The following is a 13671-nucleotide window of genomic DNA, read 5'->3' on the forward strand; positions in this document are numbered from 1 at the left end:
TCTTGAAGATCTTGAGAGGCTTTCTCACCTATAATTTGTATCTTGTAGTCCGGCTTCTGGAGTGTTTTGTAATTGGCAACCTTGATTCATACAAACGATATTAGCCCAACTTGCCTTTTTTTGTTTGTTTGGGGGGTGGGGTCATAAACAGAGAAAAAGTTTTAAAGAAAATCGTCAAAAGCATGAATAACATAGATTTAACAGAATCATACCAATGGAAATCAAACTACAATGTGAAGAAATAGGAAAGGCGACGCAAATCATGACCCGTTCTTCTGAGTCTTAATAACATCATGGCTACATATTACATGGGCTAGGAAGAAATCTGTAAACTCACAAAAGAATAGAACTCCCACAAAAGTCTGCCTGTGTGTTAAAGTGATGGAAGGCACATACTCAAGAAGTCACCTTAGCCCGTTGGTAGATACATTTCAAACAGTGAAGCTACAGATGCTTGCAAATCGGTGCACCTCTTGAGCATCGCAACCACCACATGCGGGAGCTCTGTTGAGAGAAATTACAAATGAAGCATTTCTATGCATCGACCCCTTACCAAGCTCCACGAGAAGCACACAGAACAGACACAAGGAACTCTTTTTCCGAGTTGGATACTTTCTGGCACATTATAATCTGAAAATTCTCTCACGACTCAGCAGCTCCAACTTTTCGCTTGAGTGAGCGAACCAGCATAGATAGCTCCTGCTTAGCTTTCTTTGAATTTTCAGCCTCGACATCTCCCGTTTTCGAACTTTCTGGTTTCTTGGTATCCGATACTTCATGCACCTGCGGCAAATGCTTTTGCTGTTTCTCCAGAAGCGATCGCAAGTGGGCAGCCGACCTGTCATATCAAAGCAAGTAGAAATTAGTAAAGTCCACTCTCACAGACAACATAGTAGGAGCAATCTTGCTAAAGAGAACCTGCAAGATGTTACAAACCTTTTAAACTCTGGTTCTGTCGGGTCTATCGCAAACCGATGCGACGTAAAGAGAGCTGAAAACCGTGGATCTTCATAGTTGACAGTAGGAAGCTTATCAGGAAGCTTCTCCACATCCTTCCTTTTATCCTTTCGATTCTTCTTTAAGTTGTAACCCTTCACCAAACTTCCTGAAGCCAGCTCATCTGCAAACAGCAGCTCGAGCTCCGCTCTGCTCCTTTCTTCTTCGCGTTTCTTCTCCTCTATTGCAGCCTTCTTTTGAGCATGGGCACCATTTTTTCGCTTTGCCGCTGGTGAAGCGGGCATCTCCATTTCTGAATCTGATTCTTCGGATGCATTGATATCCATTCCCTCTGATGACTTAAAGAAAGGATCATCAAAACCAGCATCATTATCAACATTATGGGGAGGAGCGTCAGTGAGGGCATTCTGCTCATGTGCAATACCCACATTGTCATCTTCTTGGGCATGCTTGCTTTGTTGCTTCTGAAGCTTTCTTTTTTCTTTCTTTTTTCGTAAATATGCTTCCCACACGGTCTCATCTCTGTCTTTTTGCTTGGTTTTATCCATAAGCCGTTTGCTTAGTTCCTCCAGCCCACTGTGGAAGGTGATTTCCATATCCAGATCTTTGCTCGATTTATCTTTCCCCTCAAAAACTTCCTCCTCAGAACATAAAAGAAGAGCACGATACTTTTCTCTTGCACTTTCTCTGCCATTGGCAATCTTGTCATTGTCCACGTCCTCCAAATGTCCATTACTCTCATGATGATCACTATCAAAGCGTTTTACATCCTCACCCACCTCACTATCAGAATCGTCAGAGGCAAGGTATGCTTGGAAGTCCATATCATTGAGCTGCAGAAGGATTACAAAGATGAGCAACATACATAAACTATGAATAAATACAGCAAAAGGACGCATTTAAAGCTTTGTACCTGATCTGCATTGAATCTTTGGTGTAGCGTTTTCACTCGATCAGGTTCATCATCATCCCAAGTGAGCTTTACCTTGCTGTGTTGTAGAGCTCGGGTTTCAAATAAAGGGGCCTGGTAATCTGATGGCACCTGGAAGTTCTTGGCAGCCATTAGAAACAAATCGCACGACATCCCACAGGAAAGAGATACATCTTCATAAGGTCGAAAAAGTCTCAACTAGAACTAAGACACTCGCACAAAACACAAAATTAAGACACAAAACAGAGAGAGAAGCAAGACTGAATCACTAATTCCCTTTTTTGCTTCAAAACCAAAAAGAAAGACGACATTTACTGTAAAGTGCTTTGAGAAAAGACCTAGGTAAAATGAGAGAGAGAAGCTGATTTCACAAAAACATATTCAACTTTAAAGACTATCGCAACAAGGAAAAGATGGAGCCAAGACTGGACTCCTATAATCTAAACTCAATAAAACAACACAAATAAAAGACAATTTTCAGATCCTAAAATAAGCGACTGACTAAAATGAGAATCTACAACCTACCACCCTAAAAGAGACATTACATGACCAAATTAATACAATGTTGAAAACTTCACAACATGCAACCTTAACTTCCCTGCTTGTCCAAACAGGAAGAGTGAGATCGTCACCTATATCACGCATAGCACGGACAACAGCTACAACATCCCTACTCATGTCATCCCTACCCAAGAGTAGGTACACATTTGTATGGGGCTTGCTGCCCACGCCACGAAAAGAGGGAGAGAGGTCGATGGTAGAAATATCTACCAGAAGGGGGCGCCCTGTTTTTGCTGCCTTGTTTTTTCAATGGCTGCCCACTTATTAAGTGGGTGGCCGGACACTTATAGAAAGGGTTTGAACCTACCTGCCAAAAACTCAATAAAAACTTATAAGCTGAAAACCATGCTTACACAATCACAACCCAAGCATCCTTGGATGCAGTCTCATGCACACATGCAATGCTAACAGACTCCTTTACGGGAAAGCATCTGCTTTCCCAAAAAGAGACTCGCTTTTTCAGAAAGCAACTACATTTCCTCAAAGCTTACTCAGCACTCATCTTTATTCAAGTGCTTGTCTCATTTCTTGTGCACACTTCTAACTCAGTTTGGAATACCTCCTGACTATGGGGATATCCCTTTTCCGATGCTCCCGTCACCCACCATGTGCCGCATCAAGAATACCCAACACTTAAATCGTTTCTCACTGAACTTACAAACAACTCCTTCGCGATGCTCACCCATCACATGACGCATCAAAGATGTCCGTTCCGGATAGTGCTCATTATTTTGGATGACGCACTAGAAATATCTGTACTCGGATGTATAAAGCGAGAAAAGCCCTCTCACTTACAAATTGGGTTATTTCCAATAATTTATTTCGAATTTTATTTCTTTTGCATAAAGATAATTTAGCAACAGATGGTATGTCTTGTGATTGGAGCACTAATTGGGTCAAGCCTTTGCATAAAGGAGGTGATGTAAAACAGCTACAGCAGTTGGGAGGTCTCTCGTACGCATGCACAGCTTGTGACCATCTTGTGGAGAGTCAACGTCACTGTCTTTGGACTGTCCCTTGGCACAGCAGGTGTGGTTGCGTGTTCTTCGGCTGATGCCCGCTCTTTCCACGACTCGGTAGTACACTCGGTCTCACGTGACACATCCAACCCTATGTGTCCGTGGACAAGCTATAACATGATCAGGGTTCAGCCAGTCCAGTCAAGTCTAGATTAGCAGTGCTCTAGCACTTTTGTGAGTCTATTCGTAGACCGTGCATGCCCAGTCACTGAGTGTAGATGCATATCCTCTGGTTGCGCACAGCATGATCATCAGTATCCATCAGATTCAATCAGGGGAATTTTCCAGTGCATTTAGCCTATTTTCCCTATCTTTGGTATTTTCACTTATTATTTTTTAAGTGACTTTCCAACAAAAGTAGGTAGGGCAATTTTGCTAAGAAAATATATAAGCAAACCCAAGTTAGCACTTTCTGGCAGAGAGGCAGCAAGAGCTTCCCGCTCAACAGGCACCTTCTCAGCAGGAACCCCTCAGCATCCCTAGTGTTTTTGCATCCCCATCCTCGCCACACATCAGCCCAACGTTTTCAGTTTGCATCATCGCCGACAGTCTCCAAGCAGTGGCGTTTGCAGATCGCTAGCAGTAGCAACTCCAGATCCCTTGCGTTTTTCCCATGATCGCCAGCTTCCCCAATTAGCCAGCGTTTTTACTAACGCTCAGCCAGCAGATCAGCGTTTTTGGTTTTCAGCCATTGCCGCATCAGAACAGCAGCGTTTTCAGCCTTCTTGGACAGCAGACAATTCAGCCCTAGAAGCATTGCAGATACCCCCATTTTCAGCCTCAAAAACGCAGCCAAAACAGTCGTTTTCAGCCACCGAAACAGTCTCGAAATTCAGTAGTTAGAAGACCACAGATTTCATCCCTAAAGTCGTCGTCGTCATCACCGTTTTCCTCATCGGCATAGTCCCAGGTTGCATCAGTCCATTCCATCGTCATTGTACCACTTTGTGCAATCATAAGTAGACCACTCTCGCCGACGAGAGTGGGGCCTTCGGAGGAGGGTTTTACAACGTCTCTGGTGTCATATCTCTCTTCTCTCTCTATCTCTCAGTCTCATTCACTTGCACGCACAGTGTCCATTCACTTTGTTCGTGATCATAGCATTTTCCATTAAGAACGGAAGGCTCTCCCTTCCATAAGAGCTAAAAGAAACCTTGAACACAGTTCGGAGCACTCATCTTGAGCAAAGCACAAACAATCATTCCGCTACACCTAACACTTGGGGGGCAACTGCTTGGTCCACTCTCACGGGCTCGGCACTTCAGTTTGAGCTATCATCCACCAGCAGAATGATAGTGATGCAGGGGGGGCGACCTACACTCCAGCCTGCCACAGAGCTTACTCCACAGGAGTGGTGCAGTGAGAGAGAGGTGTGTTGGGAGCTCATCAGTGGCCTGACACTCTGGTTCATCTGGCGGGCCCGTTGCTTCCGCATCTTCGAGGCTCGCCCTATACCACCAGCAAAGACTGTTCGGGACCTTTGGCTTGAGCTGGTCCATACTCTCAGAGAACAGTTCGAGAGACTCCAGGGCAATTCCGACCGCATGAGGGAGCGCATAGAGGCTTTCCTTCGACTTTGGAGTCCCGGGTCATTTTTCACCATGATCTAGGGTGTGCTCAGATGGCACTACCGTCCACCTGTGTGGCTCTTCCCCCCTCCCATCCCTTGATTTAGCCTCATTGTACATATGTTGTTTTTTCATTGGGAGAGTCTCCCCAGCATGATTGTTGTAGTCCTCTCTTCTAGAGGAGGTTGTAGCCCCATGGGTAGTTTCATTGACTAATACAAGGATCTTTTTCTCGGAAAAAAAAAAGATGTAAAGGATGTAAATAACTATCAGACTATAACGATCGGGTCTCTTATGGCAATGGTATTAGGGTGTGCATAATGGAGATAAAATTGAGTGAATGAGCTTAGAAGATTGGCAAGCATGCAAAAGGACTAGCGGATTTTCATCAACGTAACAATGCCATTGATCATCTTGTCACTCTTTGTGTTTCTCATGGAGGAAAAGGCCAATTGAAAGGTAAGAAACCAAAACAAAGGTTATGCTTTTTGAAAACCAACCATAAGGAGAAGCGATGCATTGTATACAACAACGAGACAATTGAAGTGGTTGAGAGATTTAAGTACCTTGGCCTTGAGGTTCCGGCCAATCACCAGTAACATGAATGTGCAAACCCCCTCTCTCTCCCTCTCTCTCTCTCTCTCTCTCTCAAATTGAGCATTTTGAGGGCACAAACAACAAATACTTACAACACTTGACAACAAAGCAAGGCTCAAAAGCAATCACCTCTTTTGCAATATCGCGGGGATCGTTCAAAAATTTCATATCATCAGGTATGAAACGGAGGTCAAAGGTGTTCGATGTACGTTCAAACTCCATTCCATCACACGATCTATACAAAAAATCAGCTGTCTCTTTAGAGTTACACTCCACCACTGCATAGTAATACCTGTCATCAAACACATCCAAACAGAATTGTAAATATCCTATAAATAATTTTAACCTTTCACACTTCCTCAAAAAAAACAATTAGTGTGTACTAAAAAATTTAGTCCCTATCAACGAAAAGCCCATGAACTCCAAGACAGATTATGTGCACTTTCTGGGCACACTTGTAAAAAGCATTCGTATGTGTGCGAATTTTAATTTCTTTTGGGTTTTTGAGGCCAAGTGCCTATAAATAAGAGGCCACGGTGCCATTAACACTCAAATCATGTCAGTGGGCTCACAAAGAGCACTTGTAAGTAGTATTCACAAGTGTGTGAATTTTGATTTCTTTTGAGTCTTTGGTGCCAAGTGCCTATAAATACGAGGCCACAATGCCATTAACACTCAAATCATGTCAGTGGGCTCACAGAGAACACTTGTAAATAGTATTCACAAGTGTCAAGTTTTAATTCTTTTAGGTTTTTGGGGCAAGTGCTTATAAATAAGAGGCCACAATGCCATTAACACTCAAATCATGTCAGTGGGCTCACAAAGAACACTTATGACCGTGATAGTTCATTAACATCATAAGGACATCCCGACACAAGCACCTAGTTGAGCGGCCAACACTCTCTCAAGGGGAATTCCGCCTCTTTCATGTCGTCTCATAATTTAGGTGTAAAATGTTCTCAGTTGTTTTCTAGTTGTATTAAAGTTTGTATCAACAATTCTCCCGTCAATACATGGTGCCAACAGGTTACAATGGTATCCGAGCTCAGCAATATGCTTTTCCTGCAAGCAAACGGATCCTAAATTCGCTACAGACTAACATCTTCGCAGTAGCCTAGCACTTCACCTTTCTGCTCTCCGTTGTCGCTAGTAATAAAGAAAGACGGATCTTGGAGGATGTGCATTGACTATAGAGCTCTCAATAGAATCACCATCAAGAACACATTCCTTGTCACAAAATGCTGACGTGACAAGTCACTGAAGAATGGAGCCAACCTTCAGATCCCGGCCGAGGGGCCTAAACCCTAAGTGAAGGAGCTGAAGCAACAAGAGAAGTTTTACCGACTTACAAAGTCTTGCCGAGTGGCCTATTTTTAAAGAAGAGGAAGTTCCACCAATTTTGGGACCCCGTCCGATGGGGCCCAGAGGACATAAAAGCATTAAAATAAAGTTAGACCCTCACACACGCGTAACCAGTTGATGACGTGGCAAAGAAGTACGGAACTTCGGATTTTGCGCTGGCCTACTAGCGTGGCAGAGCTGTACGGATTTTCACATTTTACGTTGGCTTGCTCACGTGGCAGAGCTATAAGGATTTTCGCGTTTTACGCTGACTACGGACGTGGCAAAGCTATACGGATTTCAGCTTTTTGCACTGGCAGCTTTTAGGCTCCTTGTAAGAATAAAAGTGCCCTCAGGGCCTCACTCTTCAGGGCATCTCGACGCAGAGTCTGAGAGCAGAGGACCTTGCGGGAATTGTACTTTGCTCAAAGGTTAATATAAAAGAAATACCGAAAGGGGCGCCAATCTTTGGGGCCTATCTCTCTGAGCACAGAACTACGCCGGGCCGTCGACCAAATTGCACTGTGAATTTAAAGTTGTGAAGTATTTTAAGTGATTCTCTTTCGTGTCGCGACGGAATCTAGACTTGGGGTGTCCAAGTTTGTTACTCTCTCTCTCTCTCTCTCTCTCTCTCTCTCTCTCTCTCAAAATTGAAGTGTCCGTTATTGTGATTCACCGTTTGTTCTTAACATACAGAAAGGTTTCAATAATCGTGTTGGACACCTTCTCTATGGATTGGACGACTCAATCGAGTTCGACAAGCAGGCTGGTGCTCCAAAGACATTGCCCAAAGCAATCCAATTAGCACAACTTCTAGAGATGAACCGTAATGAAGGTAAGCTAAAGACGGTAAATCATAACTCTTCCTCTCTCGATTCTTCCAAAGGCAAGGAGAATAACTCTAATGGAAATAAAGCTCTCAACACCAAAGAGTCTTAGTGCACAGGAACCCCTTCGAGCTTTCATGGATTCCAATCTTGGAATCTCTCAAGCAGAGGTTGAAGCCTTCTGTTGCTCAAGGTTGTCCACGTTCGACGTACGGGACGTTCCGTACGTTCCATACCGTACCATACGACTCGTACGTTCCGTACGGGACTCGTCCTTTTTTTTCTTTCTTTCTTTCTTTTTCTTTTTTTTTTTTTGCGCGGGCTATTTGTGGTGTGGGATTGTTTTGCATCTCATTGTGGTGTGGGATTGTTTTGCATCTCATTGTGGTGTGGGATTGTTTTGCATCTCTACTGCATTTGACCAAGAGCCCAATGGCTGCATTGGCTCAAATAATCATGACCTATGTGCGGCGAGGCTCGGGTAACGTATCTACTATGGCCGCCACCACTTTGGAGATCATGATTCTTCTTTCTTCAGACATTGCCCTTTATAATGTCTATGGACAGATCTTTCATGTTCTAACTTGTAAGACTTAAGTTCATAGTTACCAAGAACGGGAAACCGGAACGGGAACGCGGGACGGGAAAGCCAAACAAAATGCCATTCCCTGTTACAGGTACTCACGTTTGAAACACGGAACGGGGATTCGGAACGGGATCTTGGAATGGGAACGGGGAACGGAGACCTGAAAACGGCCATTCCCTGTTACTATGCTTAAGTTACAAGTATTTAGTACTAAGTACTAAGGTCTATGTCATGAGCATAGTTGCCAAGAAACGCGTTTCTTCACTTATGAAACCTACGAAACGTTTCTGTATGAGTTTGGACGTTTCAAAGGAAAAGTCAAGGCTCGTAAGTTTTCGCACGTCAGGCAGTAGTGTTGATTTTTTTATGTCATGAAATCCTCAATGTCATGAATGTAGCTTCTGTCTTGCTTCTAATGATGAAGTTAGTCCTATTCTGCCTCTTTTTCATGTCTAAGATCTCAGCTATACCACTTAAACTTACGTACATTCTTTAGTTTGCATGAAACTTCTGTTTGGCGTTTCTTTCTCGGACGAAACCGTTTCGAAACTTCTGAAACTCGTTTCAAACGAAACGTTTCGAAACTCCGTGGCAACTATGGTCATGAGTCCTCATGACTCATACGATCTATCATGTTCTAACTTCTAAGTTTAAAAACTTCTTGGTTTAGTCTCTCTTGGAGTGTGTAAGACGCATGATTTTTTTCTTGCATCGTACGTTATGTCACCATACGTCTAATTTTTTTTAGTTCGATTAGTACCGCACGTCTTCGTACGTGTACCCGTCGTACGTGACCGTACATGTCAACCCTGCTGTTGCTACGCTCAGCAAGAGATAAAGCGCCTACAAAGCACCAACCTCTAAAGTAAATCAAACATGATAGCATCACCTGTCACAAACCGTCGATATAGGACGCTTAGTTGCACCTCCGCAACTATGGCTCGATCTTCAAACTTGACGTTACAAAAACTCCAAGAACGCTTTTCTTGACAAGAATAGCGAAGGTAGGGGTGCCTACCTATATATATATATATATATATATATATATATATAGAGAGAGAGAGAGAGAGAGAGAGAGAGAGAGACTGCTTTGCATAGGCCAGGTGACCGATGAGTGTGCCGGGGGACTGACCTCTCTCTCTCAGATAAAGAGAGAGAGAGAGCCCGCAGCTTTTAGAGAGAAAATTTGCTAGCTCATTCCAGCCCTTACACCAGACATGATCTTTAAATGGAGTGTGGCAGCCTGGCATATACTCTATGGCACTACACTCAATTATGAGTCTAAGGTGGACAACAGCCTCACCCTCGAGTCCACATGGAGAGACTCGAGAACACTATTTCTGCGGACGACGCCACCGCCCACAACACCATGACAACTGCCCCCTCCACGTGACCCTTTGGTTGGCATATACTCTATGGCACTACACTTAATTATGAGTAAGGTGGACAGCAGCCTCGCCCTCAAGTCCACAACTATCCCCAGCACGGCCTATACACAACCCAGCTCTAGGGAAGCTCCAACCATGTGCAATAGAACATCATCACTAGGCCTTCATTAATCTCTGGCCAGCACGACCGTTCTTCATGATGGAGAACAGCTCTATTTGTTGGCACTACAAGCCATTTGGTTTGCTCTTCCCTCCTTCCATTGCGTAATAATGTCCTTCAAGCTATCCTTATCTCCATAAAATTAGGAATCTCCCCATTGTATTCTACTCTATGGGCAGGGATGTTTGAAGCCTTATGCTGATTTCTTTCAACTAACAGATTAAAAAATATGTGGACAAAGTCTTTGCTTAATCCTTTTCATGTTTTCTAAGCTTGGTTTAAAAACACTGAAGTATGTACTGTGCATGTAAACAATTGACCTTAGCTTATCCCTCTCATATTGTCGAAGCCTCTCCATGTTTAAACCCTCATCAGCATCTTCTTCATCCTCATCGCTGCTCTCTGACTGAAATAATGCTTGTGGGCCTCTTTTCTCCTCTTCTTTCATCTGTTGTAAGCCAAATTCAGATGGAAAGACCAATACTGATACAATTTGACCTCCCTTGGGAAGAAAGGAGTTCATAACAGCTAATATATCAACAGCCTGCACCCAAAATACTCACATGATCAATACCATGTATCTGTAAACCAACTTGGCACGCAAAAGAAAAGAGAGCCAAGAATGAACCCGTATATGGTCCCAATCCATATTGACTAAGGCCAACCTTCGCGTCTCAGTTTCAGTCGTAGGTACCTTCTCTTCCTCAACTTCCTAACATCACAAACAGATTGTGATTTGGAGACAATATGCACTACTAAGAACAGGCACATTTCCTTTCACTCATGCACCGCTAAAAATAGTGACATTAAATCACAAACAAGTGCACTACACACTATTCTTGCAACCATGTTATTGAAAAACTCACTTCACTTGGAGAATCAGCTGTATCTTCTTCGTCACTACTATGCTCCGATGAGGATGATAAGGTAGAGTGCGTCTCTGAGCTTTCTTCAGAAACATCTTTACTGTCAGTCTCCTCTTCAGATTCGGAAACCTCCTGTGGATGAATATCTGGGTCATCTTCTGAAGTATCATCAACACTGGGAGTCGAAATCATGGCGTCGTTGTCGTTAGTCGATTTCTTGCCCTGACCTATATTCTCCCCACTTGCAAAATCGCCTGAATTTCGTGACGATAGGTCTTTCTTAGTCCTCTTAGTGGGAGGATGGTTGTCATCCTTCTCAAGGTCTTCAGATAAGCGATGCTTTGTCTGTTTTCCATTTTGATGAGACACTGACACTCCCTCCTCCTGGACGCCTTCATTATTAACATCATCGTTGATATCATAATACTCCTGCAACGGGTGACCTTTTCGTGAGTCTTTCTTGTGTTTTTGACGCTTTCTGCCACGCTTGTCAAGCGCGAGGGGGTCAGAAAACCGGTTGTCAGAGAAGATGTGGCGGAAGCGAGAATCAATTGGAATTTTGAGCTTGCGCTTGAAAGCCCGTTGGAAGCGCGGGTCTGTATGCAGGCGAGCAAAACGAGGGTCCTGCACTACATTCTGCTTCAAATCCTTCATCTTGCCGACACTTTCCATCGCTTTCTGCTTCGAAAGCTTCATCGTTGCGTAGATTCTAAAACCTGAACTAAAACCTGTCGACCCAAACCACCCCTGCAGTTATTAGGTCACGCTTCATAGGTTGCATAATTTTACTTTTGTGTGTGTGCGCGCGCGCGTGCGCGGGGGGGGGGGGGGGGGGGGGGGGGGGGGGCTCGGGACTAAGTGACACGGGCATCGGAGGGTGGGATCTATGGTGGGGGGATTGAGGGCCGTAGATCTGGGCGGCGGCGCCGAAAGCCTTGCACACGTGTTTTAAGTAAATTAGGGCCCCCATGCTTTAGAAAAGTGGTTAGGGCATGTGCCTCTCATTGGTGAGGTCACGGGTTCAAACTCCACAGCCGCAAAATGGAAGACCCTAGATTACTTTGAAACGCGGGTACCCTAGATCGCGGGTACCCTAGATTACAAAAAGTAATCTAAGTTATCCGCATCCAGATCTACGGCCCACAATCCCCCCACCGTACATCCCACCCTCCCATGCCCGTGCCACTTAGTCCCAAGGGAGGGGGGAGCCTCGTCGCTATATCACATGGGCAAAGTGAAGGGATTAACTATGTCGTTGATCAACCTTGATCATGCAAAAATATAAGGGCCCCTCTTGCGTCATGGATGCCCTTCGACCCCTAGACGTCTGGCTTCCAAGCCCACAGCCTTAACACATGCGCTAGCGCGGGTCACTGAAGAGGATACGAGGCCGCATCTATAAAAACAATGCCTCCCCCTTATGTTGGGGTATAAAGCCCAATGTGGTCGCCCAGGTAAGTGGGCGGGCTGCCAGGTATGTACACATATTCTTTTGTTAAAACCTAATAAGAACTCGTTATGCTCTACACATTACAGTAGAGCGAGTTCACCATATCGTCGTGCTCTTCTTCTGGCACTCTCTCTCGCGTCGCACTTCCGCTCGTACTCCTTCAACTGGTATCAGAGCTCAGATCGAGGCTCGGGGCAGCACTGCAGGAGGCTAGAGTCACCAGCTCAGATTGGAGTGAAATTCGACAGGCAAAGACACGGCCCCAAATCTTGTGGGGGTAGCCCGTAGGGCTAGATGTGCTCAGAATTTCATTCAGAGGTCATCTCGGTCACCGTTCAGCTTCGACAAAGGTCTGCGCATGCCATTTTCGACTACGTGGTCTCGACGGGTGCAGATCCGACTCTGCAAATTTGGGGTTTTCGGCCTACGACTGCAGGTGCTGAGGATCTCGACACTCCCAGAGTGTTGATTTCTGGCTATCTACATATCGAAGGACGGCTCACAGTTCTTGGAGGCGTGTCACATACGACACGGGCGCATCTACTCACAGACTGTAGGCGACATCCACTAGTTCATCAGGTAGCTTGTGTTTGCTGCTTGATATTCCAGATTTCATCCTAACATTGCAGGTTCTTCCACATGGGATGTATTGTCAGAGATGATGTATGTCTGTTGAGGGTTTGCTGGCCGTGAGTCACGCAGCAAACAACCGCCGCAGCGGTTACAGCATACAGTGGGAAATTTGTGGATGTATGACTTTGTGGGAAGTCTATGTACTGTCAGATTTACTGCAGCCTTTGTTGAGGGTCGAGTGAGGTTTTATTGAGCTGGGGGATTCTCGAATGTTGAGATCCTTTCGGTGATACAGGTCTTGGAGCGATCCCTCGAGCACCCTTAGATAGGCAGCTAGGATGTATTGACTGTGAGTTAGACAGTTGGGATTGCATCTTTGCTTTACTGCCGTTGAGGCATTGTCGCAGTCTATGCTTACAGGACAGTAACAGGACAGTCAGAGACAGTACAGGTGCAGGACAGGTTTACCCACAGCTTACAGTGTTAGAGAGACTGTGGTTTTTTGAGCTGTTTTTGGTCTGTTTTTAGTACACCAGAGCCATTTTACAAAGGAGACTGCCAAAATTTCTGCAGAATCTGAAGCTTTCTTGGTTCATTTGACAGGTTGATATTGGTTCAGAGGTCAGTTTACAGGGGAAACTCTGCCGAATTTTTCCCACGAAAGTAAACTACTGTGAAGCGTAGCTATGGCTGGATCACAGGACACTGTTCTTTACAATATCAAGAAGCTGGATGGAACCAATTTCCCATTGTGGAAGAAGCAGATTTGGCACGTGTTGGTACAAAAGAAGCAGATAAAACCTATAAAGCTCAAGGGGATAAAACCAGAAGATATGGACGAAGATGA

At 44.7% G+C, this 13671-nt stretch overlaps 1 protein-coding gene across 1 annotated transcript; it reads right to left on the minus strand.

Moving 5' to 3' along the window:
* Window positions 1-249: 249 nt before the first annotated feature.
* On the minus strand, window positions 250-11558 carry LOC147417730 (pre-rRNA-processing ESF1-like protein). Its single transcript, XM_086506555.1, has 7 exons — window positions 10802-11558; window positions 10564-10647; window positions 10256-10479; window positions 5763-5925; window positions 1871-1999; window positions 937-1790; window positions 250-838 (listed from the first exon to the last, which is right to left on the minus strand). Exons 1-7 carry the CDS (start codon window positions 11495-11497, stop codon window positions 643-645), a joined length of 2346 nt encoding a protein of 781 aa, XP_086362681.1. The 5' UTR covers window positions 11498-11558; the 3' UTR covers window positions 250-642.
* Between the last annotated feature and the right edge of the window lie 2113 nt (window positions 11559-13671).

Source organism: Adiantum capillus-veneris, chromosome 30 (assembly GCF_014529385.1).
Source record: "Adiantum capillus-veneris isolate H3 chromosome 30, ASM1452938v2, whole genome shotgun sequence".
NCBI classification, from domain to species: Eukaryota; Viridiplantae; Streptophyta; class Polypodiopsida; order Polypodiales; family Pteridaceae; genus Adiantum; species Adiantum capillus-veneris.

Excerpts from the sequence above, each read along its gene's own strand:
- LOC147417730 (XM_086506555.1), bottom strand. The coding sequence starts at position 11,497 with ATGAAGCTTTCGAAGCAGAAAGCGATGGAAAGTGTCGGCAAGATGAAG. Across the intron at positions 10,648-10,801 it reads CAGCTGATTCTCCAAGTGAA|GAAGTTGAGGAAGAGAAGGT; the intron begins GTGAGTTTTTCA and ends TTGTGATGTTAG. Across the intron at positions 1,791-1,870 it reads AAAGATTCAATGCAGATCAG|CTCAATGATATGGACTTCCA; the intron begins GTACAAAGCTTT and ends ATCCTTCTGCAG.